The sequence below is a fragment of the Urocitellus parryii genome, chromosome 1 (genome assembly GCF_045843805.1).
Source record: "Urocitellus parryii isolate mUroPar1 chromosome 1, mUroPar1.hap1, whole genome shotgun sequence".
NCBI lineage: Eukaryota > Metazoa > Chordata > Mammalia > Rodentia > Sciuridae > Urocitellus > Urocitellus parryii.
Genome location: NC_135531.1, coordinates 19,315,065 through 19,340,764, shown reverse-complemented (window position 1 = coordinate 19,340,764; position 25,700 = coordinate 19,315,065). Strand labels below are relative to the sequence as shown.

General features: G+C 36.6%; 1 protein-coding gene across 1 annotated transcript in view; it reads left to right on the top strand.

Moving 5' to 3' along the window:
* The window catches only part of Wdr70 (WD repeat domain 70), a 300,524-nt gene that overhangs the window by 256,255 nt on the left and 18,569 nt on the right, over nucleotides 1-25,700 (top strand). Inside the window, exons 14-17 of the mRNA XM_026401787.2 lie at nucleotides 13,894-13,994; nucleotides 15,752-15,831; nucleotides 17,924-18,040; nucleotides 19,982-20,144. Of these exons, the coding sequence (XP_026257572.1) occupies nucleotides 13,894-13,994; nucleotides 15,752-15,831; nucleotides 17,924-18,040; nucleotides 19,982-20,144 (461 nt within the window). The remainder of the gene's footprint in view (nucleotides 1-13,893; nucleotides 13,995-15,751; nucleotides 15,832-17,923; nucleotides 18,041-19,981; nucleotides 20,145-25,700) is intronic.

Sequence of the window (25,700 nt, the reverse complement as noted above, 5' to 3'; positions counted from 1 at the left end):
GTTTTCAGTCAGAAGATGTTAGTTTATGCAACTGATCTTATTAATTTTTTAAAAATCCTATAATCTTCACCAAAAATAGCTTATAAAATATAGCAAGTGCATGTTTCATATGTATTTTGAAACGAAAGTTTTAAAAGGCACTTGTTTTAACTCTATGATTTGTCGTAGTCTGAAAATTTTCCTTTCTCTAGTGTACACTCAACTCCTTCACTAGAAGAATGGTAATATTTAACTTTTACTATCATCATAGGGATGTTTACACACCTTTTACACTTGTCTCAATTATTTTTAAAAGCTACCTTTGTAGTTCAGTTGTGTTTCTTCAAGCCCACACATATATTCCTTATTTATTACCCAATTCTTTGTGATTTGAATAATATGGTTGGCCTCTTTTCTAAGGTGAATTTTAGGATATAACTCAAATTTTGAGTGTTACAAGCTCACTCTTGTTTTTTTTTTTTTTTATAGTTGGGACCTTATGCTTTTATAATGTTGTTTAAAAGGCTTTCATTACTTTTGTGTAATAAGAGCATAGGCAAAGAAGAATGGATAACATAGAATTAGGAGATGACGTAACAATTTTAGAAAAAGAATTATGTTTAGAATAAACCACAAAAAATTTTAACCTTTTCTAAAACTTATTTATGGAAGTGCTCAAAAATAACAAAAGCATTATTGACCTAGTAATTTGTCTTTGGGTACTGGGAATTTAACTCAAGGGTACTCAATCACTGAGCCACATCCACAGCATATTTTGTATTTTATTCCGAGACCGGGTCTCACTGAGTTGGTTTAGTGCCTCACTTTTGCTGAGGCTGGCTTTGAGCTCACTATCCTCCTGCCTCCATCTCCCGAGCTGCTGGAATTACAGGCATGCACCACTGTGCCCAGCCTTGATTTAGTAATTTTTATTCAAACTGAATTTGTAGTAAAATGACTAATAGCACTTTCTCTAAAAATATAAACCAAAATGACATGCTTTATTCATTGTAGAAATCTATTGCCACTTAACACTTTTTAAACCTAAGCCTGATTAATAAAGTTGCTTTGACCTGGTGTTGTTTTAAGGTGGTGGCCTCTTCACTTCATTCCCTTTGGCAGTAATTTGAGAGATAGGAGGCATGTCTAAATGTTAGGTGCATTTAATGAGTTTGAAGGCAGTGGTTGTCTTTATAAAGCTAAGTCTAGTTGGAGAAAATATATTTTCTGGACCTGTCTTCCTGGAACTATATCAGTTTTCTTCCTGATCATCAAAGGCAGGAAAATGGGGGGAAAAAAGCGACTTTTCTATTTATTATTAGTATTAACTTTGGTCTTCTGTTAAAAGATAGGAAGAACTTTAAACTTTTCTACAGTGAGATTTGAGATTTACTTATTTACTCACTTAAGTTACTACACGTTTTATTACTTCCCCTTATTTTCATGAGTATTGGTAGAAATATACATAATTATTGTTAAAACTATGTTAAGTCAAAGTTCATATACTTAACCAAAAGGAAGGCAAAGTTTTTATGTACGACCCATTTGTCTGATTATAGAGACAGTTTACTATATTTACTCAGGAAAAATAAAGTCCATATTGTATTTAAAACAAAAAGATTTCTTTTAAAAATCAAATATTTTCCATGAAAATACTGTTTCCTTCCTTAATGACAGGAAGTTTTGATGAGAACTTGACATAACATTACTTTTCTTCACCTTGCAATATTTGGTTCTTCATATACATATTTCAATGAAAACTATATCAGATTAACTTTTTGTATATTAATTGTATTTTTTATTATAATTAATACACGCATATAAAAAGATGACAAAGATAAAGATCATGAAAACAATAAATATAATATTTAATTCTACTACCCATATTATTCCAAATATGAAATTTAAATTAATCAATTTTAATGTTCAAGAAAATTGATATATGTGCATAAAATGACATGTAGCATAAAATGAAAGTGTTGCACATAAATATTTTTAACATGTAATTATGTACAACATACTTTTACCTCTCTTATTTCACATAAACGTTTGTATTTTATTAAGAGAATATTAATATTTTAAATTCAAAGAGATTGAGGAGAAAGATACATGGATATAAACAAGGCTATGACATTATTTGACCATAAAGCTAGCTATTTATCTTAATTTATAAATATAAAGAAACATCCTGACCATTCAGACCATAGTCATGCTCTTTCAATTGTACCTATGTAGGAGAGCAGAAGAATAATTCAAATTAATGGGTATTCCAAAAGTCCCGAGAATTGGCTTTGGAATACATATTTGTTCTTACATTTGAATATAGATATATCAGATTTGGGAATTCACTTCAAACAAACTACTGAACCTATTCCTGTGAAAGCTTGACCCTGAAGGAGCTGAGGAAATCATCTGTTCTTCTGTTTTGGGAATACACTCATCATCTGTCTTACTAATATAAAGTCCTAGTTCAGGTAGAATTACACATTTTCTGTAAATGTAGGATTCAAGCAATGTTTTTTCTTAGTCAGAATCACACAAGGAATTACATAGAGACAACTTGAGCTATCAGCAATGGAAATGCCAACTGAAAGTAAACTCAAAAGGCCTGTATTTTGCATTTTCTGCCTTCTAAAATACAGTGAAACCTTCTTAATGCAAAACATAGAAGATGGAAGAATGGGTTTTGAATTAACTAGCTTTCCATTATCTGATTTTTATTATGAAGCAACCAGGCAGCTGATTGACTAGAAAATATTAGTTGCTTTGAATTTTGTATTATTTTGAGTAAAATGATATCAGCTTAATGAAATTTTACTGTAATTCACTCTTTTGGGAGTATTAAACAATGCAGATCCTAAAGATAACCTTATCCGTGTATTTGTACTTCATAAAATGTTTGCCCACGCTAAGTGGTAGGACAGTAGACTTAACTTGGGTGTGTGGAGCATTTGCTCTTTGAGAACAGAAAGGCAAGGTATGAGAACAGTGGTTGTTGCCTGGTCTTCTAAGTTATGTGAGGGTTTGATAGGAAACCTGGGAGAAAGATGGTAGTTTTAGTGTAAATCTACCAACAGCACTGAGGTGTTTTCTTCACCAGCCCTGTCTTTTCAAAAGTCAAGTGCTTCCAACATGGCCACTGGGGCGATGTTTCACCATCAGAAGGCACAATGGTCAGTCAGTGCTACTTTGTGTAGGAGTTTTTTGTTGTTATTATTGTTGTTTGTTTTAGTTACTGAAGAAAAGAAGTGAAACAACCTTGCAGTTTTACTGCCTTCATAATTTGGAATAGTAGGCCACCATGAAGACACCAAACACTTTCTTTCTTCTTTTTTAACTTTTTTTTTTTATATATACTGGGGATTGAAGTTAGGGGTACTCGACCCCTGAGTCACATCCCCATCCCTATTTTGTATTTTATTTATTTTTGTGGTGTTGGGGATTGAACCCAGGGCCTATGCATGCAAGGCAAGCACTCTACCAACTGAGCTATCTCCCCAGCCCACCAAACGCTTTCTTGAGTTTTCCTGAAGTAAGCATCATACATGCATGATTTAAACTTAATTGGAACTCGGCTCAAGTCACCTGCTAAGTTAGCCTCACAATGTCCAAGAGGAGCTGATGTCACTAAGACCTGATGAAATTTCTTCCTGTAATCATTGTACCTAAAGGTACCATTCTATGGAGCTTCCAGGACAATATTACTAAGGATTTGAGGAATATAGTTTAATGCTCATCTGTAGGCACATGAGAATAGAGGAGGGGGAAAAATACCTACTGATTTCCTTGTTATTAAGCTATTAAAATCTGCCTTATGAAGTTTTGAGATGTTCTATGTAGGGGAAAAGAAACTAACTTAGTGTTCATTCTGTTTTATCCTTAAAAAAAAATCTTCCATAGTAAAATTGGCCTTTTAAAAATTGTACTGTGTTCTATGATTTTTTAAAACACATGAATAGATTTGTGTCATCACCATCAACACAATGAAGATGCAGAACAGTTCTGTCAAGCCCCCAAAACTCCTCTTTTGTTATCCCTGCATAGTCACACTCACTTCTTCTAGCCCCTACTCCTAACCGTTCCCTGGTCTTTCTCTATCCCTGTTGTGTTGTATTTTCAAGAATGTCATTAAAGGTCTCATATAGTCTGTAACTTTTTTTTTTTTATCCCTATGCTTTCTCCTAGGAGTTGTGCACTTTTCTGTTTATGTTTAGGTCTACGACACATTTTAAGATAATTTTTCTGTAATAGAGTAAGGTATAAGTTAAGACAGAGAAAACTAGTGTGAAGCAAGGGAGTGCCATAAAGCTATCTTTAAATTTTTGATATTTTATTCATCATATATATTATTATTATTAAAATAATGAAGTTTCTTATAGTAAAAGTCTGTTAATGTGAGAAATCCATGATGAATAAAATACTAACATTTTAAATAAAAATGGGATTATCAACAATGCTATACCAACCTGTTTTGGAGTCTGAGGAAAAAGGAAAATTCAGTTGGATTGATACTATTTTTATTTAAAATTTGATATTTTATACATCATAGAGTTATTATTTTTTAAATTTCAAAAGTATTTTTTCTATGGAGGACCAGAGTTAGGGAATGATAAACTTACTTCTCTTTAGTGGTACCTCTCATTCTGGGCTTCTTCCCTGTTCTGCCTGCTGCTTTTACTTTTCAGAGTTAAGTAAGTATACCTTGCCTCCTGTCAAGGTTTTATAACCTCATTCAGAGGAAGAGACTGAGTGGAGTGTGTTTCCTCTGTTACCCAGAACCAATTAGAAGCATTTTTTACACTGAAAATATTACAGTTGTAATGGAAAGCACAAAATGAAACAGTGCAAATTCCAGCACATGTGCCCTGGAGGAAGCCTGTGAGTTAGTTGCACATTTGAAGGGATATTCACATGGTAGGAAATAAAATAATGTCATTGATCCTGGGGTGAGTCACCTCTCTTACTCTGACCGTGTATTTCCTTGACTAACTATGCCACAGGTGGAGCTACTGGCTTTTGCTTAATTAGCTGCTGTTTGCTGTTAGGTGTGCTTTGCTCTCGGTGTTTTCCAGAGACTGTCTCTTTGCCTACCTGAGAACTGACTTAACTCTCGTATATAAGAATCAGGCTTACTTTTAACAGAAGATTTTATTACCTCCCTAAAGAGTTCACATTTAACCCCTCTACTTCACATTCTCATGTTTAGAGCCTACATCCTTGACTCTGGTCCTCATGGACTTGGAGAACAGCTGGTCAACATCCTCTATTTCCTTGAAGATTATAAAGTTGCTGTTCAGTATTCTCTTGTCTAAGTGAACTAAACTTAATCTTTCTTTTTCTTTTTTCTTTTTTTTTTTTTGGTTAACATTTCTTTGTGAATCATATTTTCTCAGGACTACTATTATCTTTGATAATTTCGTCCAAAACGTTTCTAAATTCTCCTGTGAACAAATTAGAGTAAGGGTCTTATTGGGCTAAAAGTGGGGTGTGTGTGTGTGTGTGTGTGTGTGTGTGTGTAGACATCATATTCCTAATACTTGGTACAACACATGGCACGTAGTTGATATATGGTGAAAATGTTTTTGCTGATTTTGCTTTATTATTTTATTGTAATATGTTCTTATTGGGACTTAAACTAATTGACCTATTCCCTCTCACTTTTTCTTGTTTTTGTTTCTTTTTTATAGTTTTAAAAAATTAATTTGGAATTTCAAAGAATAAATATATTTGCTTTTAGATTTGATGAAAGGAGAGCACATTTAATTTTATTTGCTTCTTTACAACTTGATATTGATGATCATTTTTTCACACTTACTAAAAATAGCTGTGTTTTGAGTTCAATGAAGAAAACTTAAATGTGCCACCCTTGCTTAAAATATTGGTAATTTAAACTCTAATGAATATAATTTGGTTTTAGTTGTTATTTTTTAAAAAAATATATTTTTCAGTTTTCAGTGGACACAAACATTTTTATTTTTTTTTAAATTTTTATGTGGTGCTGAAGATGGAACCCAGAGCCCCCGCATGCCAGGCAAGCACGTTGCCACTTGAGCCACATCCTCAGCCCCTAGTTTTATTAAACATTGTGCTGTGAAGTAAAAATTATTTGTTGGGAATTTGACATTTTTTTAAAAAGTCTAATCATTATTCTTCCTTAGGAGACATATACTGATATGCTTATCACTTCATTTATTTTCTTTTTTAAAAAAAACAACTTTGTAAATTTGTCTTTTTAAACAGTAGATTCTTAATTTGCAGTTGCAATTACTTAGATTCTGTATTCAACATTCTCTTCTCTGATTCCAAATTTTAATCCTGTATAATAAGGTATCTTTTCTTATATTCATCTCTTTGACATTTGGAAAGTTACAATGTAAAGTGAAGGGCCAATCATGTGGGGCCTTAGTTTTTATGAACAAAAGAAAGAGGACCAGAAGGAGGGCTTGTCAAGTTTCATAGTTTATGAATTTACTAGTGCATTTAGTCCCATAACAGGCTATATCAGTAACAAGCTACTTATTGGTGTCAGTATTTCCAAGTAAATGGTTTTTACTTCAATTTCTAGTTTTTTAGAACCATTTAAACAGTCAGTGTTTCCCTTTTATTTAAACAGAAACTTTTTTCTACTTCTCTGCACAAGAATTTATGTTTTATTTAACAGGTGTTTAAACTTACCTACTTTTCCTTATATAGACACATTGGCCATGAATGGCAAAGCTGGATGAAGAATCAACCACTAGATAATAAACCTGAGGGATGAATATACTTAACTCCTTATAAAATATCAGAGAGACATAAAAACCTGGGTTTGTAGAAGTTTAGAGATCTCAGAAAGAGACACTGTCTTTACATGATGTGTAAACATATAACACAGTAATGACGAGTGCTCCAGCGTCTGATCCCAGCATCATATGTTTTGTGCATTGATGAGCCAGGGAAAGAACTTTGTGTCTTTTAAGATTTCCTGACATATTTTTCTCTCCCAACATGAACGTGATAAATGATCTTAGGTAATAAGTTTTCCAGCTGTTCTATCAGAACTCTGGCCAAACTTTCACAATTAAATATAGTGTGGGGAAAAAAGGGGGCTATAATTAGCATATATCCCAGGATGGTGATTGTCCCTTCCTGGAGTGATAGATCATAGTCTAGGAGGAGGAGTTGTGAGACCCCCAAAAGGCTAAATAAAAGAATATGACATATAAAACATCTTGATCTGTACCACACTAATATAAATAACATTTTATATGTTATCTATATGGGAAGATTCAGCTTTTCCTGTGTGTTTTTGGTTTTATATACTTAATTTTAAAGACTTGAGCATGCATATAGTTCTTATCTGCTAGCTAAGAATTGGATAAACTTTATGTATTTGTGCTTTGTTCACACAAATGAAGGAGTGGGGTTATTATTTTTATTTCCATCTCCAACTGTTGATAAATGGAGAAAGGGAAAGGGGCCTGAATCTGTGTAGATTGGTTTAGGAGAGATGTGCATAGGTAGTGCTTCCAAGCTTTCCCCCAACCTGGTCCCTGTGACAAATGGTAATATGTAGTAAACACAGATATGACTGATTTTGCTGGAAGTAACTAACCTGAGGTTCTAGTGCCCTCAGCCCTACTCATGCGTGAGGGTTCCATGTCCTCTAACCCATTCTGTGCCCACCAGTGGGAAATTTTGCTGCTTCTCAGTGGATTCCCTGAATGGGGCCTGAACGATATGAACCTTGAAGATGACCACCCACCTATGTTGCTCACCCTATGGACTCCAGCTTCCTGTTTGTTTCCTGCTCCCAGACTAGCATTAATAAGAGTAATTACCAGACTTTCTTTAGTCATTATTTGTGCTTTCTTTGCCTTCATAAATTCTCAAGTAACAGAATTGGAACAAACTTAACATTTAGTGTTTTGAATTAGATGAAGAAAATTGTGTTTAATTTTCTTACCCAAGAGACCTTCCATTTTCTCTGAGAACTTTTTCTTGTGATGAAATTCTTTAGGCAAGTTTATCAGATACAGATGTGATTTATTTAGTGCCAAGGACAATTACCAGGTTCCAGATTTTTGCTGATTTGGTAGTTACCTTAATTTTAGAGCCTAGATTATGAGTAAATAGATTTTAATAAATGCATTTTCCATGGGTTTTATGGGAATTAATTTGATAATTAGATGCCAATTTTATAAGCATAATCTATGTATCTGTATCAAATATTTATAGCAGGTGCTGAGCAATACTTCCTTGCTTGGTTTTTCTGTACTGACCTTTACATTAAAATTCTGTGGCGTTTTTTCTTGTCACCATTGGGCTTCTGTGTCTGGCTTATCAGATAGAGAATTATTTGGGACTGATATGAGAGATTTCCAGCAAGATGACAGTTGCTAAAAGTCTGGTCCATGGTAGGGCTTCCTTGGAGTTGGAGGATTGAGGAAGGGAAAAAGGCGTGTGTTCATTTACAGAAATGTCTGCCTTTAGTCTCTGGCATTCAGGGATATCTCCATGGAGATCAGGTGGGTGTTTTGAGTGTTATTTATTGGAGACAGAGTTTTACTCATCAGATTTTCTGTCTGAATTTAGAGGAAAGAGGCCAAACTCCCTGATTCACTCAGGCTGCAAAGTTATCCCAAATTTTGGAAAAGCCAGGCTTTGAGAAGGAATGGAGGGAACAAGGACAGGACAAATATCCTGAAAAAAACTGAAGCAATTCCCACCTAATTCTTCTATTTCCCTGGCCAAGTTTAATTTAGAAAACAATTTTTCCTTCTCCACAAATTAAGTCTCACGCTTATGGAAATCTGAAGAAAGTTATTTCTCCAGTACCTTCCTGGTTTAATCTGCCTTCTTTGTATTTGTTTTGGGCTCAAATCTTGATCTGCATTCTCAGCTTTGGAGATTGCACCCATGGTCATTCAAATATATTGGATAGTCCTAAGGATGTCCATAACTCTAAGGCTTATTTTATATGTCTTCTTTAATATAAGTCTACAAAATTGTGTGACATTCTACTTCACATACAGGTGTCAGGCTCTTTATTTGAAAAATCTAAAAATGCTTGTTCTCCCAAGAATCACTGTGTTAGCTTAACTATTCTTGTACTCTATAACAGAAACCAAACATGAAAAAAACAGATGGAGTTTGGTTTACAGTGTGGGTCAGCAGCTGGGAAGGATCAGGAAATGGTGTTTCAACATAATCATGTTTAAGGCATAAAATTATGAAGGATGTTGGGCTTCTTTTAGCATGTATAGTAGAATGAGGGTGGTGTTTGGATATGTACAATACAGACATCTAAGATGTTGTACAGGCATTGACTTCTTTTATAGTAACATTGTGAACTGGTGTGCTTTTGTTTTTATGGCTTTAGTGATACTATCTACTACCCTCCACCTCAAAGTTTCTGGAGAATAAACCCAGGGCCTTATAAATGCTAAGCAAGCTCTCTACCACTGAGCCACATCCCCAGCTCCCATCCCCAGCTATATTTTAATATAAGCTTGTAAAGATTTCTAAGTTAGGTGAGTTTGGAAATGATGAAAAATATCCCACCTTCCTTCTTCCCCATCTTTCAAAAGGGACCTTGCATAGTTAAGTATTTTAAGGGAATGAACCATGGAATGAGAGAAACCTTCCCATCCAAACCAGGTCCCCTATGCGTAAGTTATGTTACCTTGGAAAAGTTACCGCCCAAAGCCTCAGTTTCTTCACCCATGAGCTGGATGAGATTAATAATTTTGAAGTATTGTTGTGAGGGCTCAATTTCGTTAAATTAAGTTTTGGAAACCTAATATTTCCTTTTCTACTATGTCCTAAAATATAAGTCCATTTCTCTCTTTGGTTTCCTCATCCTCCTTTCTTTATTTGCTTCCATGATTTCACTTAAAGTAAACCAAAAACCACAGAAATAAATTATTTGGAATTTTTTGTGGCTGTTTCACTTTTGCTAATGGGTAATTCAAAATTCCTGTATTGGAATTGTGCCACTGCTGATTGTACACAGTGCTTCTTTGTTCACAGCCCACCCCTCCCCCCTTTCTTTTGGTCTCTCCAGGGAGGAGAGATCTCTGTGTTGAGCACATTTAGTTCTTATAACTCCTTCTGACCATCTTACTTGTAGCCCCAACCCTGGTTATCACGTCCTAGTGGCTGTTGGAGCTCAGTACATTTTGGGCCATTTATGGTTGCTCTGTACCGCCAAGTTCTAAAGCTAAAATGAGAGTGGGCTTTGGTTTAAAGAGTAAAACTAATTTTTTATTAAAACGGAGTTCAGTTTTGGCAGCTAAAGGAAACTTCATAGTTTGGTAAGATGAAATTGATTAGTGCCAGAATAAAATGCTTTATCAATTTAATTAAACAGATCATATTAAAATATGTAGGCTAATTTCAGAATCTACTTCTTTGCATTGCAGTGGCCTTCTACCATTTGAATCTCATGATGTGAGGGTGTTGCCTTTGATCATATAGATCTGGTGTCTTGATGTTCTTCCCTGATCCTTTGACTCACATGTGCTTCCTACCTTCCATCTGCTGCATTACTCAATAAATCTGTAGATCTGAATGTTTTGCCAAAGAAGCACCTCTTGAGGAACAGGATGAGGGAGTTTGGGGTGGTTGGTTGACTGAGTGATTGCACTCTAAGTATTTATAGCTCATCTGTCTTCTAATGGCTCCTTAGGCTTCTAGCAGGCACGTGTCCATTGTTGTTGAGCAAAGCCCAGTATGAATGTTTGACAAGTTAGCAGCGTGGCAGCTCTGCTTGCTTCTCAGGCCTGCTGCTGTCTCAGGGATTGTTTGGTTTGGCAGATGGCCAGCTCTCTGCTATAAGATGCATTTCCTTGACAGGACAAAGTGTGGAGCCGCATTAGCTGCAAAGTTTACAAAGGTTAGCTAAACACACACAATAAATATTAATAAACAAGAAAGGCCCACCCACCTTTGACTTTGAATTCTGTTTCTTCGTTCTGTGTTTTGGAATCCCTGTAGTATTTGATTAATAACCAGTCTTAGGGTAATTGAGCTTTAAGTATCCTTTGCCTAATTTAGACTGCTCACAGGCCCCTCATTGGCTACTTTGGTGACTCATTGCCACAGTGGACAGATCTCTGGAATGACTGTTTAGCTCAAGGGGTCTTATTGCCTCTCCCTGCTTTGGAATGAAAAGAGAGTAAATGTGCTTCTTTGTAAGAGCTTATATGCTCACCAGTCATGTATGCCTTAAAGCTCTGGAGGATCAAGGATGTGTACAGGAATAGAGGTGCAGTGCCCTTGGACTCCCTGGAAAGCAATCAGATATTGGTCTGTTGGCCTGAGCAGTTGCCTCTCTCTAACATTTACACCCTCAGCAAAGAGGGAGAGAGTAACAGTAACCTGCTGCCCCTGGAAACTGCCTATTTGGCTGGGTGTCTTGGAATTTATCAGGCCTACATTGTGGATCTTTTCCAAATCTGCACCCTGCTCACTTGAAAACATATTTGAGCACCAGTAATCTTAGATGCTTAGCCAGACCTCTGGAGAACCAAGGAAGAGAAATAACTCTAATACTATATCTTTAAGAATGTCCTGGGGCCATTTGTATGTGACTGAGATTTCTAGGGTCACTGAAAAGCCCCTTTTCATTGTCATGTATTATTAGTATACATCTTTTCTCTGGGACTACATTAGGAAGAACTAATCTGGTTGCATTTATAAATATCTGAATATAATAATTATATGGAAAAATCAAATTATTTCTCAGGGAGTGTACTGATTTTAGCTTGTAAATTGTTGCCCACTCTACCTAGCAAAGCATCCCATTTAGTCATGGAATTAGGATGAACTGTAGCTTTTCATTCATTCCTTCAGGACACATTTGCTGTGCATTGAACACTACCCTAGGCACTTTGAATACATTGCCAAACAAAACAAAATTGGCCATAGAGCATATATTCTGGTGGGCAAGGCAAACAAAAGCATAATTAAAGAATGAATATTTTGTGAAAAGATGATGCATTATATGAAGAAAAAGAAAAAACAGTAAGGGGAGTTGTGTTTTAAATAGGGTGGACTGAGTAGTGTTGACATTTAAACAGAGTTTTAAAGAGATGAGTCTTGGCTCAGATTAACTTATTCTATTAAATAGGGTTACACAAGCATGATGTTAGGAAGTTATGTTTGTGACTCTCCTCTTGTTTCCATATACCTGGCTGTGACTATCAGGAAGTTTCCAGTGGTCTAGGCATGGTTCTCAAATTAGTCCCAGAGGCAGAGCACCTGGAAATCAGTTTGCACTTTGCAGAAATTAGTTTGCACTTTGTGAACTATTGTTGTACCTAATTCTACCTTACCATCCAGGAGCAGTTTTATTAGGAGAAAATTTGAATTTTATACACATACCTATTAAAGTTGGTTCTGTAAACATATGTACAAAGCAGCAATAACCAAAAAAAGAAAAAAAAAAAGAGAAGGGAAGGAAAAACCAAACTGTCAAACTAAATATAATTTATTATTTTCAAGTTTTTCTATTAAGAAGGAGTCACTATTGTATATCTTAGCATCTTTTAGCACTTGTTGGCAGACATTGAGCAGCAGGCATCCTAGATTCAAGGAAAGCTGTAGGAAAAGAAAAAAAAAATGAAAACCTGCCCTTTTAACTTAATTTCTCCTCCACTGACGGAAAAAGCACAAACATTTTTGTTTGATTTTTTTCCCCGTAGACCAACTCTGTTCTCTTCATTGGTGCAGAGATTAGAAGCACTATCCTGGAGTATTGTCAGGAATTAGTAGTTGCACAGGCTCTTTTTAGCTTCCTCCTTGGCTTTTCTGGAATCTCAGAGGATTTGTAGCCATTTAACTATATGCATATATATATATATATATATTTTTTTTTTTGCCACTTGGATGAGAGAATTGCTATCAAAAGGGATCTAGGGATTCCCAGATAATCTGTCTTAATGAAATTGTGGGATGGTTAGAGACAAGGAACTAAAGGAAATCAGCCCAAGGTAGATAGGTCACAAAAGTTGTATAATTTTCATTTTACCATTGGAATCATAAAATGGCAATATCTAATTTTTACCCTTTCTCCCCTCAGTCCTAGTGCATAGCTTGATGAGTAAGCAATTATTAATAAATGTTGAATTAATCCTTCCACTTATTTCTTTTTTTTTTTCAAAATCTAAGTAGTGCTGTAGAGACCAGAACATGGTATTGCTGCTTGCCAATGTTAACTTCATCTTTTTTCCCTCTATTTCTGTTCATGCTATCCCTCACACCTCTGCCCTCTTACTACAGACAAAAGTTAAAAACAGGTTGCAGTTCTCATTCAGAATTCATTGTTCTTTATGACCCTAGAACACCACTTATTTTCCTCTTTAGAAGAGAATTCAGAGGATCATAGCTTCCCATAACTTTTTTTTTAAACAGCTTTTTGTTTAGGTTAATATCAAGTTTTGTATTGTGTACCTCTGTTTTGCTTCTGCCAATACCCTGCCGTTTTATCTCAGAGATTATTAAGTGCCTACCAATATGTATTCCTTCTGAACAAAGCTTCATGAGATTTGAATCTTTGTGAACTAAAAACAGTAACCACCTGGTTTCAATCTGCAGTCCAGAGGGACATATTGTATGTGTGAAAGCGTGAAACACTGAGATCTAAATCTGCAGTGGTAAGTGTAACTGAGTCATGCGGATTCAGCATTTCCCGATGCCAGCCTCACATGGTAATGGAGCTGGGCAGCCTAACTTTGTGGTTTCAAGGCTGTCAGGAAAACAGGGGTAAGTCAGGAAGAGAACATCTTAAGTGATGGAATGGAATCTAGCCTCAAGCATACAACCTTATAATTTAGAAGATGTCCTAAAAGTTACAGGTTATTATCAGAATGATATTTGATTTTCCCCATTTTTATTAGGCCTCTTTATTGAGTTCATGCCTTTACTTTTCAGAGTGTTGTGCGCTGTCTGTGGCATCCAAAGCTGAACCAGATCATGGTTGGAACTGGAAATGGATTGGCGAAGGTCTATTATGACCCCAATAAGAGTCAGAGGTATTTCATTAAGTATCACCTGTTTTAGATGGATGCCAACAACTGGGGGGGAGGGCTTCTTTTCACCCCTGCTTTCATTTACTTCCCCCTTTGATGAGGAGCACCCTTTTAGAAAATGCAGCTGGCACAGAGTAAAGCCTCAAACTCCTAGCATTGTGCTTTAAAGAGGATTTAGATATCACCCTTGATCCATACTGAATTTAAAGTGATAGTTTCCTGGGGATTTGCAGTTCTTTAGCTGAAATGTTGAGTGCAAGGGGGAAGCAAGTCCTGCCCACTTTGCATACCACCCTGGACAGTGGCATTAGCAGTGATGCATGTGAGGGATTAACAAAGCAGGCAACTAACCACTTACAGGAAATGGAAATGGCTTGTCCATTTTGTTACCTTTCTTTTTGGCTTTTAGTAGGTAACCAGTTTGGATGTTTGGAAAGGTTGTTCTCTGCTGGCAGAAGGGTACAGCACAAATGCTTTTCCCTCAAATCCCCAGGCCCACCCAGATGTCAAACTTAGGCATTTTAGTGTTTTTCCAAGGTCTGAAAACTTCAGGAAATGCTGTCAGTCCCTCAGGTATTTCCATTTTCTTTGAGCACAAGGATAGACATATGTTACCACTTTCAAAAAGATTGTTTATTTCTGTCTCTTATGGTACAGTCACTGATTTTTCTTTAGAGGGAGCATCAGATAGCTGGAATTAAAATTCACATGTTAGGGCCTTGAGTTGTGGCTCAGTGGTAGAGCACTTGCCTAGCATATGTGAGGCCCTGGGTTTGATTCTCAGCATCGCAATAAATAAATGAATAAAATGAAGGTTTGTCAACATCTAAAAACATATTTTAAAAAATTTCACATTAGAGTCACCTGTTTTGAGTCTCATGTACTTTCTGAGGAAAGGAAAGTCATCCTCTTATTAAATGAATATTCATTGACCATAATTTTTCTGTATGTGGAAGAAGACATCCCTAATCCTTTCTGGGCTAGAGTTGGAACCTGACCCTATAAAATAAAGTTATATATTATGGTACTTAAGAATAAGTAAGATTTCTTTTCATAACAAAGAGATTGAAAATGCTAATGTTATTAGTATAAACCAGCGTCGTTTCACTTGAGAAAGTGATAAGCCTTATTTGAGAAGAATTTGTTAAGAAGGGTGCTATCTTTATTTGAAATCTTTAAGAAATTTGCTTATTTATATTTGTTTCTCCTAAAAGGGATAGTTCAGCATGGCTAAGGTGAAGTAATGTGTTCTAAGCACACTTTTGGTTGATCCCACACATTCTTGGGCTGTAGCCCCTTGGCAATACTGCCAATCCAACTCTGTTCCAGACGCTTGTACTTTTGTATTTGAGATGTGGACATATGCCACTTGGGGTGTAGACCACCCAGGCTGCTTCCATCTAGGATATAAATGTTGAACCCTATGGCCTTTAAAGTGTAAAGGGTGGTTAATTTTGTTAGTATTTCTTTAGCATATTAAGTTTTTAAGTAAGTTTTATAGGTTTTCTTTTTTTAACTTGTGTCCTGGTGCCCTCATACCTCTCTAGCCCTTTTACTTGGTAGTGACCTCTGACAGACATGCATGTCTGTTAGTTTAATAATCCTTATCACTGAGGCCCCATCTGTTGTTCTCCCTCAGAAAGTCCAGGATTTGACAAGACCATGCACGGGGTGTGTTCCTCAAAGTATCTGATGCTTTCAACATAGACTTTCTGTTCCTAAAACCAAATAAATAAAATAATTTTTTATTCACCCCTCAGGGGAGCAAAATTATGTGTGGTTAAAACTCAACGGAAGGCGAAACAAGCTGAGACTCTAACCCAGGACTACATCATCACTCGTAAGTCAGCATACTTCTCAGTCATATGTCTCACTACCTCTCTCTTAAAAGCCCTCAGAGTTCAGGTGTATATCACAAAACCTCCCATCGTGTGCACAGAAGCACAAATCACATAACCCTTAACCCCTTCAGCTTGTGACTCATCATGGCCTCACATACCTTCCAACACAAATGTGAAGAGCCTATATGAGCCTACTGCATTGCTCTATGGCAGTCTTTTAAAGAACAACAGTCTATTCTATGAATTAAGAAAAAAGAGTGCTGGTCTTAGAATCAGGAGGCCTGGAGCTAGGTGTGGTACAAGCCTGTAATCTCAGTGACTTACACAACTGAGGCAGGAGGGGCACAAGTTCAAGGCCAGCCTTGGCAACTTAGCAAGACCCTTTCTCAAAAAAGGTCTGGGGATGTAGCTCAGTGGTAAAGTTTCTCTGAGTTCAGTCCCCAGTACCCAAAATAGAATCAGGAGTCTCCGGTTTGTCCTGTTGCACTGTGGACTGACAATGTGAGGTTGAGTGACTGAAATTCATCAGGAGAGCCTGGAGACTAGATGAAGGGTCTCTTGCAGTTCCCTCTGAAATGTGTGACCATGAGCTAGACCAATCTGGAGGCTTTGTATCTAAAATAACAATCAGGGGTATGAACAGAAAGCTTACCAGGGCAGAGTGACTTTTCTCAGTTCTGTTACACAAACTCTTTAATCTGACAGATCTGTATTCCCAGAGCCATGGCCTCTGACCTGTAACAGGTGATGTCTAGAAGGAAATCTAGGATGTGACAGCAATTATTAGTGAGTGGCCTTGTGGACTTTCTCAGTGTCTCCCTGTAAAGCCCAGGGGGCGCTATACTGCTGGGTTTCTCCCTTGTGGTGGGTCTCACATAAGACCAAGTCCTTTGGAGCTTATGATCAGTCATGAGATCCCATGACACTTTTTGCAAGAGTAGAAGTGTTAAAGTCGGTGTCATAACCAGCCCAGCTCATGTAATTACACGCGGCCTACTTAAATTCCTGCCATCGTTTGAAGTGAAAAGCTATTTTTCCCCCTCCTAAAAATACTGTGTGTTGTGCTGCCTGACAGAGTGACAAGTGGCTGTTTCTCAGCTCCCCGGACTCGAAGCAAGCATAGTCTGGCCCTGCTTGGCAGTAAAGGGGTAAAGGGTAGGAGAGGATGTTGGAAGCGTTTTTGAGGTGTTAGAGATATTTCATTAGTTTTTTAAAAATTCCTTAAACCTTTATATTCATTATCCTGATACTCTTTTCTTTTAAAAGAAGTTTTAATCTGTGAGAAAGGGCTGAAATTACGGTGGCTAAGAATAAGATGGTTATTAAATATTTCCCTCCAGTAATCTTCTCCCTCTCCCCCAGAATATTGTTCTGTTTACCTTTTAAATTCTAATACTCTTTTGTTTTCTGAAATTTAATTCTGAGATTGAGCAAACACCCAACAGCAATTGAACAGATATAACTTTGATTTTTATCATCTTGTGTTGTGCACCATGTAGAAGGAGGGGTAAGGCCCCATCAGTCTCCATGCCAGGAGAATCAGGCACCCCTGCATTCAGGGCAACCTTTATCCCAGTTTCATTGGGATAAGTGCTCCTCCCTTCCGGTTGTTACTCAGTGTTGTCAACTCCTCCTGAGAGGTGGTCACATTTCAGAAACGTGTGAAGTGAGTCCAGTGTTTATGAGGCATCTGAGGAAACTTTGGGGCTGACAGGCAAGCTATTGGCATTACTCACATTTGGGTCCTGTAAGAAAAAATAAAGAGGCAGTCCCCAATAGGGTTTCTTTTCAAAACCAAAGAAAATAAATTTTAATTGTTACCCATTGTTTGGGAGACAGGGATCCTCACCAATGTTTCTGTGACAGATTTTGATGGTGTTTCCTGAGTGCCATTAACTGCCAGGAGAGGTGAACAATGAGTCTGGTAGCAGACAAAATTGGCTAATTGGTTACAGTAAGACTGTCTTTTATTATTAGATGAAGGCTGTCATTATGACTTCCATTTCATCTTTCAGTTAGTCATGCTTCAGCTATGTTTTTGGATGAAAAGTTGTTATTATAATGAAATTTTTCAACTGTGACTTCTTGCAGCTCATGCCTTGCCTATGTTCCGCGAGCCCCGCCAACGGAGTACCAGGAAACAGCTGGAGAAGGACAGACTGGACCCCCTAAAGTCACACAAACCTGAACCTCCTGTAGCAGGCCCAGGTGACTATGATCCAACTAGTGACCTGCAGAGGGGGTGAGGGGCAGGGTGAGGTCACTGATACAGATTATGGGAAAATCTTTTGTTCCTTGTTGCTTCTCTTCAGAGAGATTTTACTAGATTGATGTTTTCAAATGTTTTATTTTTAATAACCAGAACATTTCCCCTAAAGATCTAATGCAGAATTGCAGTGTGTGAAGTTGGTAAAGATGTACTGTGCTAAGTGGGAGGGGGAGCCTGGGCCCCTTTCTGCTGTCTCCAACTTAAGCCCTGTAGGTAGTAGAACTCTGGGGCTCCTCGGAACATGGCATTAAAACCATTCCTCTAATATTGGCTTAATGTACAACATGGGGCACTTTGACCAGAATCCAGGCTAGCTTAGGTTTCATACAAGGCAGAAGGTGGCCATCCTTTAGTTCAGTGTTGAGAAAATGGAGCTGCCCAAATCACTTGAAGATGAGTAAAAATCCTTAGAGTTTTCAAGAAAATGGGTGTCGGAATTAAGCAAAGCAGCATCAGCTATTTTACAACACACACCTTCACTGGAATTCTACTTTGTGCCATCACCCTGTGTAGTTTCCATTGGTGTAATGCTCCCAGGTCTGTAGCTTTTGACTTGGTCACTCATCTGAGCCTGAGCTCTGGACCTCTATCTATTGGCCTTTCAGCACTGAAAATATTTCACGTGTCTACTTCTATTAACTTTTTTCATTTTTATCCTAATCAAAGTTCCTAAATAACATTCTTGCCTGGGTTGTTGCAGAACCCTTCTTCATAGGTGTGGTATTTCAAGTCACTTCCTGTTGCTTTTCCACCTCCATCATCTTATACATAGCTTTATCTCCATCTCCTCTAGCTTTCACGTTGCTACTGTCTCCAAACTTTCATGAGCTTCCTCCTGTGCACTTCTATTTCCAGAGGGGGAAGGTTCTCCATGTCTCACTCTAACACATCTTTGTAGCTTTAAACCTCACTTCTCCCTTATTCTGACCTTCTGATAAACTGTTGGTTCCCTCCTGGCCCCACTCTTTGAATTTCTCTTTCCACATTTTTATGCTTATCCATTCTGTTTTTTGAAAATGGCATTCCTTGCCTTCTGAGCCTCCCTGAAATGAATCCATTGCTTTCAGAAAGACCTGTGCACCACCCCAGCCTCAAGTGCTGTCCTTCCTCTAAGTGCCCTAATAATAATTGGCCACACAACTTCTCTGACAGTTAATTTTTCTGTGCCTTTTAAAAAGTTTCTTCTTGATTATCTTTTTAAAAAGTTGGACATTTTTGAAGTACTAGGGAAGGTGCTAGTGGTTAGGGATTCAGTTGGGAACAAATCCTTGCCCTTAAGGAGATTCTTGTCCACTAGGACAATTACAGTACCTAAAATAATGTTAATCTGCCCAGGAGATTGCCTATAAAGTACTTGAAAATATGGGAAGATAAATTTGTTTAACATTAAAATAGCATCTAATGAATATTGGTTATTTATTGAATTTTAAGTGTTCATGCTAGAGGAAATTTTTTTAAATATATTTTTTTAGTTGTAGTTGGAAACAATACCTTTATTTCATTTATTTATTTATTTTCATGTGGTGCTGAGGATCGAACCCAGAGCCTTGCACATGCTAGGCGAGTGCTCTACCGCTGAGCCATAACCCCAGCTTGCTGGAGGAAATGTATGTTTTAAGGCAAATTATTTGTAATTCATTACTCATTCTGTAAGTTAAGCAACTAAGATATAACAATCTTTTCAAGTCTCTTTCTATTTAAAAACTTTATGGGAAAATTGCAGTTTGATGATTTCTTTCTTTGGTTCTGATTATTATGATGGCTGAAAGGATTATACACAAGTGCTGTTGAGATCATGTTCAGGTAAGCACAGTGTGCATGGGCTAGCAACATGTTGTCATGTTAGTGCTGTTTCTGATTTTTTTCCCCTTCTGAAACAGGTCGTGGTGGCCGAGTTGGAACCCATGGAGGCACTCTTTCTTCCTACATCGTGAAGAACATTGCTCTGGACAAGACTGATGACAGTAATCCCAGGGAAGCCATTTTGCGTCATGCCAAAGCAGCAGAAGACAACCCATATTGGGTTTCTCCAGCTTATTCCAAGTAAGAAAGTAATTCTTTAAATTAGAAATATTGGGGGCTTGAGGTGTAGCTAATGTGCTTAGCATGCATGAGGTCCTGGGTTCAATCCCCAGCTCTAAAAAGTAATTAATTAATTTTAAAATGGAAGAATGTTTTTTTTTTTTTTAATGAATTGGGAAGAACATAACAGTGGTATTTTTTTACCTGAGCATGAAAAATAGGTCAGAAACTCAACAGTCTTAAACCCTAGGCATTTGTTTATGTTTTAAGACTCTTAAGTTCTGGAATCTAGCTCAGTGGTAGAGTGTTTGCTTAGTATGCTCAAGGCATTGTATTTGATCCCCAATACTCCCACCCCCCCAAAAAAGACTCTAAAATGATGAATTTTAAAACTGCACTAGTGTAGTCAGAACTATGGCATAGTATACACTATTATGTGGAAAAAAGTCACTACGTTGTCATAGTGGACGAGAGTTAAAAGCAAGCAAAGGAGAGGAGTTCATAGTATCAATTTGTACATGGAGAGCTGTGTATGTAAGCAACCCTGCCCAGCAGATCCAGCCTCTTGGATTGTCTTGGATAGCTTAACATGGATATGTGAGTGAACATGTAGGGTTCTTAAAGCTACTATACCAGCTGTATTTACATTAAAGAAGGGGGGTACTATTGTAGAATTTTCAGATTTTAATTATTTTAGCTTTTTGTTAGGACTACCTTAGATGAGTTTTTAAAAAAAAAAATACTGAGAGCTTCTATATATTCTTCCACTTTCAAGACCTTAGACAACCATACTACAGTTAATTATTAAAGCTGTGAACTCAATACTGGTATAATACTGTTAACCAAGCTACACACCTTACTTGGTCTTCATTAGTTTTTCTACTGATATTCTTTCTTTTTCTCAGAAGTGTGTGTGTGTTGCAGTGAGTTTTTATTTCTTCATAGTCTCTTCCAGTAGTAACAGTTTCTAAGTCTTTTTGTCATTCATGAACTTGATGCTTTTAATATTTTTAATGTTATTTTGTAGACTTTCTGTCAGTTTGAGTGTGCTGGCATTTTCTCATAATTGGAATGAAGCAATGCACATTTGGCACACAATAACATAGAAGGGGCATTGAATCCTCATTCATCATCATATCTAAGAGTTTCATGATTGGAATTATCTTATTAATGGTGATAATAAGTTTGGTCACATGATTAAAGTGATATCTGCCAAGTTTCTCTACTGTAAAGTTGCTGTCATTCATTGTTTTGAATTGAAAATTTCTTGGGGTAATTTTCTTTCTTTTCATTTTTTTAAAATAATATTAGTTGTATATGAACACAATAACCTTTATGTGTTTATTTTTATATAATGCTAAGGATCAAATCCAGTACCTCACATGTGCTAGGCAAGGGCTCTACTACTGAGTTACAGCCCCATCCCAGGGTGATTTTCTTGGACTATGTAAATCTTATTTCTTTTCAATTTTTTGCTGTCCAATTTTGTTTACAGATGGATTTGTCTGTAATGATTTGATGTTTGTCTGATGGTTATTTTCTTATTCCTTGTCTTCTATCTATTAAGTGGAACTCTATCAAAAGGAAGAATTGTCCCTTTACCCAAACTTATTTAATTTTCAAATTTTTAAAAATATTTATAGATTCTCTATTCACTACAGAATGGGAGCAAATTTTTACCTCATGCACATCAGTTAGAGCACTAATCTCTAGGATATATAAAAAACTCAAAAAACTTAACATACACACACACACACACACACACACAAAAAAAAAAAAACCCAAATAACCCAATCAATAAATGGGCCAAAGAACTGAACAGACACTTCTGAGAAGATGATATTCAATTAATCAACAAATGTATGAAAAAATGTTCAACATCTCTACCATTTAGAGAAATGCAAATCAAAACTACTCTAAGATTTCATCTCACTCCAGTCAGAATGGCAGCTACTAAGAATACAAACAACAATAAGTGTTGGGGAGGAAGTTGGGGAAAGGGCACACTCTTACATTGCTGGTGGGACTGCAAATCGGTGCAGCCAACCTGGAAAGCAGTATGGAGATTCCTGGGAAAACTGGAAATGGAACCACCATTTGACCCAGCTATCCCACTCTTCAGTTTATACCCAAGGGACTTAAAAACAGCATACTACAGTGATGCAGCCACATCAATGTTTATAGCAGTACAATTCACAATAGCTAAATTGTAGATCCAACCTAGATACCCTTCAGTAGATGAATGAATAAAGAAACTGGTTTATATACACAATGGAATATTTCTTAGCATTAAAAGAGAATAAAATGATGGCATTTGCAGGTAAATGGATAGAGTTGGAGAATATTATGCTAAGCAAAGTAAGTCAATCCCCCCAAAACAAATGCTGAATGTCTTCTCTGATATAAGGGTGCTGATTCATAATGGGGATGGGAGGGGCATGGGAGGAACAGACAAACTCTAGATAGGGCAAAGGGGAGGGAAGGGAAGGGAGGAGGCATGGGGTAGAAAAGGTGCTGGAATGAGACAGACATCATTACCTTAAGTACATGTATGAAAACACGAATGGTGTGACTCTACTTTGTGTACAACCAGAGACATGAAAAATGTGCTCTATTTGTGTAATATGAATTGAATTGCATTCTGCTGTCATATATAACAAATTAGAATAAATTAAATTAAAAAATTAAAAATATATTCTTAGGAACTCTCAAATACTTACTTTATGATTTAAAATCCAATACCATCATTATTTAGTTTGTTGCTCTCTTTGTTCCAGCTTTGGCCAACAGAAGCTCCTTCAGAATGCTTCTTTTATTCTTTCAACAGCATCACCCCCATACACTTTTTCTGAGTGCTTCTCTAATTTCTGCACCAAAAAAATGTTTCAGGTTCATCTTTGTTTTTCTTGCCCCCATCCTGGAATCAACCACTTCTCCAAAGAGCCCTAGTTCCTTTTGTTGAAGAATGGTGTTCAGAAACCAAGAGCTGGGTGTTAGATGTGCTCAGTGCTGCTCAAGTGCCATTGCTTGTAGGTCCTGTTGGCAAAGCTTGGAAATATGCATGTGTATACCAACCTACGCATGTACATACATCTCTATTTCTGATTCATCCATCTGTATTTATATTTTTAAAACCATGAACTGAAACCTCATTTCAGTCTTATACTACAGGGTTTATACATAGTAGTAGGTTTATTTAGCCTTTCTCCATCTGTATTTGTAACTTCTTTCTTCAGTAGTAAGAAACCCAGCTCCTATTTGTTCAGTCCTGGTGTACACATAAAGTAATTTCAGAAAGGATAATACATATGTTTGGAAGAAACACTTTCCCTAATTATGTTACAGCATTTGAGTACAGTTCTTTTTGTCTTTGGGTTTGCAGTATTTAGTCAAGATACTGTTTTCCAAAGTTATTTAGATTAGGTTTTCCCCCTACCCCATTAGTGTTGTATTATTCCTTTGAAATGAGATTAGATTCATTCATTAGTGCTTATATTCCTTTTTTCAGTTTTCCCCAAATTTTTGTTTTATTTTGCAGGATATGTGAAATATTACTGGAGTACTAGGAGTAAGAGCTTAAAAGAGATATACTCAGAGATTATCTCTCTGTATCCCATGCTCCTGTGTTGACGTTCCCAGTTCTCCCTTCGTTCAGCCCTCCACCCCTAGAGTAAACCAATCTTTCATTTCTGGTTTATCTTTGTTATATTTTTTTCTGTAAAATTGAACAATACTTGAGTATTTTCTTATATACCATTCTTTCTTATATGCAGGGTAGTGTAGTATAAATACTTGATTTTTTTCCTTTTCTATCCAAGTTCTATTTGAAACTCCATAGTAAAGTAAAATAACAACATATGAACAGATGAGTGAAGTAAAATGTCAATATTTTTAATAGACTATTATAGCGCACATCAAACTTTCATAAAATTACTGCTTATCTGTGATTATTCACAAAGTAGTTGGTTCTCTAAAGTCTTCATTAAAATTTCGGTATGAAGTTTAATTTTAAGTTACTAACTTTGGGAGAAGCATTTACAAATATGTCAATTGTTTTTATTATGACAGTTTCAATCAGTTTAGGACTTTCACTAATTTTTATTCCCCAACTTTACTGATATATAATTGACTTTAAAATTGTATACATATAAGGTTATGAGTTGATATAGTCTTTGGGGCTTTTTTTTATTCACATATTGGTATGACCTAGAAATCTCTCTATGTCTGTTCATAGAGCTCATTCACATTCTTTTTCATAGTTGTATAGTAGCCTACTGTGTGGGTATAGCATAATTTATTTAGCCATTCATTCTCCAATATATGGGTAGTTTGTTTCCTGTATTTTGTAATTACTAATAATGCTATAGTGAATAAATGCTTGGTGCATGTATAATTTTGTATTGTTGGAGGTATAGTCATGGTTTTCTTTTTTAAAATTTTTTTTATTGGTGCATTATAGTTATCCATAATAGTAGATTTCATTGTGACATCTTCATACATGCACATAGAATAAATTGGTCTGCTTCATTCCCCCCAGTTCTTCACCTATTCCTCCCTTTCTCCCTTCCCTTCTCCCTCCCCTGTCACCTTTATTTCTTTTTTATTTAACTTATTCTAATTTGTTATATATGACAGCAGAATGCAATTCAATTCATATTACACAAATAGAGCACATTTTTCATGTCTCTGGTTGTACACAAAGTAGAGTCACACCATTCGTGTTTTCATACATGTACTTAAGGTAATGATGTCTGTCTCATTCCAGCACCTTTTCTACCCCATGCCTCCTCCCTTCCCTTCCCTCCCCTTTGCCCTATCTAGAGTTTGTCTGTTCCTCCCATGCCCCTCCCATCCCCATTATGAATCAGCACCCTTATATCAGAGAAGACATTCAGCATTTGTTTTGGGGGGATTGACTTACTTTGCTTAGCATAATATTCTCCAACTCTATCCATTTACCTGCAAATGCCATCATTTTATTCTCTTTTAATGCTAAGAAATATTCCATTGTGTATATAAACCAGTTTCTTTATTCATTCATCTACTGAAGGGTATCTAGGTTGGATCTACAATTTAGCTATTGTGAATTGTACTGCTATAAACATTGATGTGGCTGCATCACTGTAGTATGCTGTTTTTAAGTCCCTTGGGTATAAACTGAAGAGTGGGATAGCTGGGTCAAATGGTGGTTCCATTTCCAGTTTTCCCAGGAATCTCCATACTGCTTTCCAGGTTGGCTGCACCGATTTGCAGTCCCACCAGCAATGTAAGAGTGTGCCCTTTCCCCAACTTCCTCCCCAACACTTATTGTTGTTTGTATTCTTAGTAGCTGCCATTCTGACTGGAGTGAGATGAAATCTTAGAGTAGTTTTGATTTGCATTTCTCTAAATGGTAGAGATGTTGAACATTTTTTCATACATTTGTTGATTAATTGAATATCATCTTCTCAGAAGTGTCTGTTCAGTTCTTTGGCCCATTTATTGATTGGATTATTTGGGTGTTTTTCTTTGTGTGTGTGTGTGTGTGTGTGTGTTAAGTTTTTTGAGTTTTTTATATATCCTAGAGATTAGTGCTCT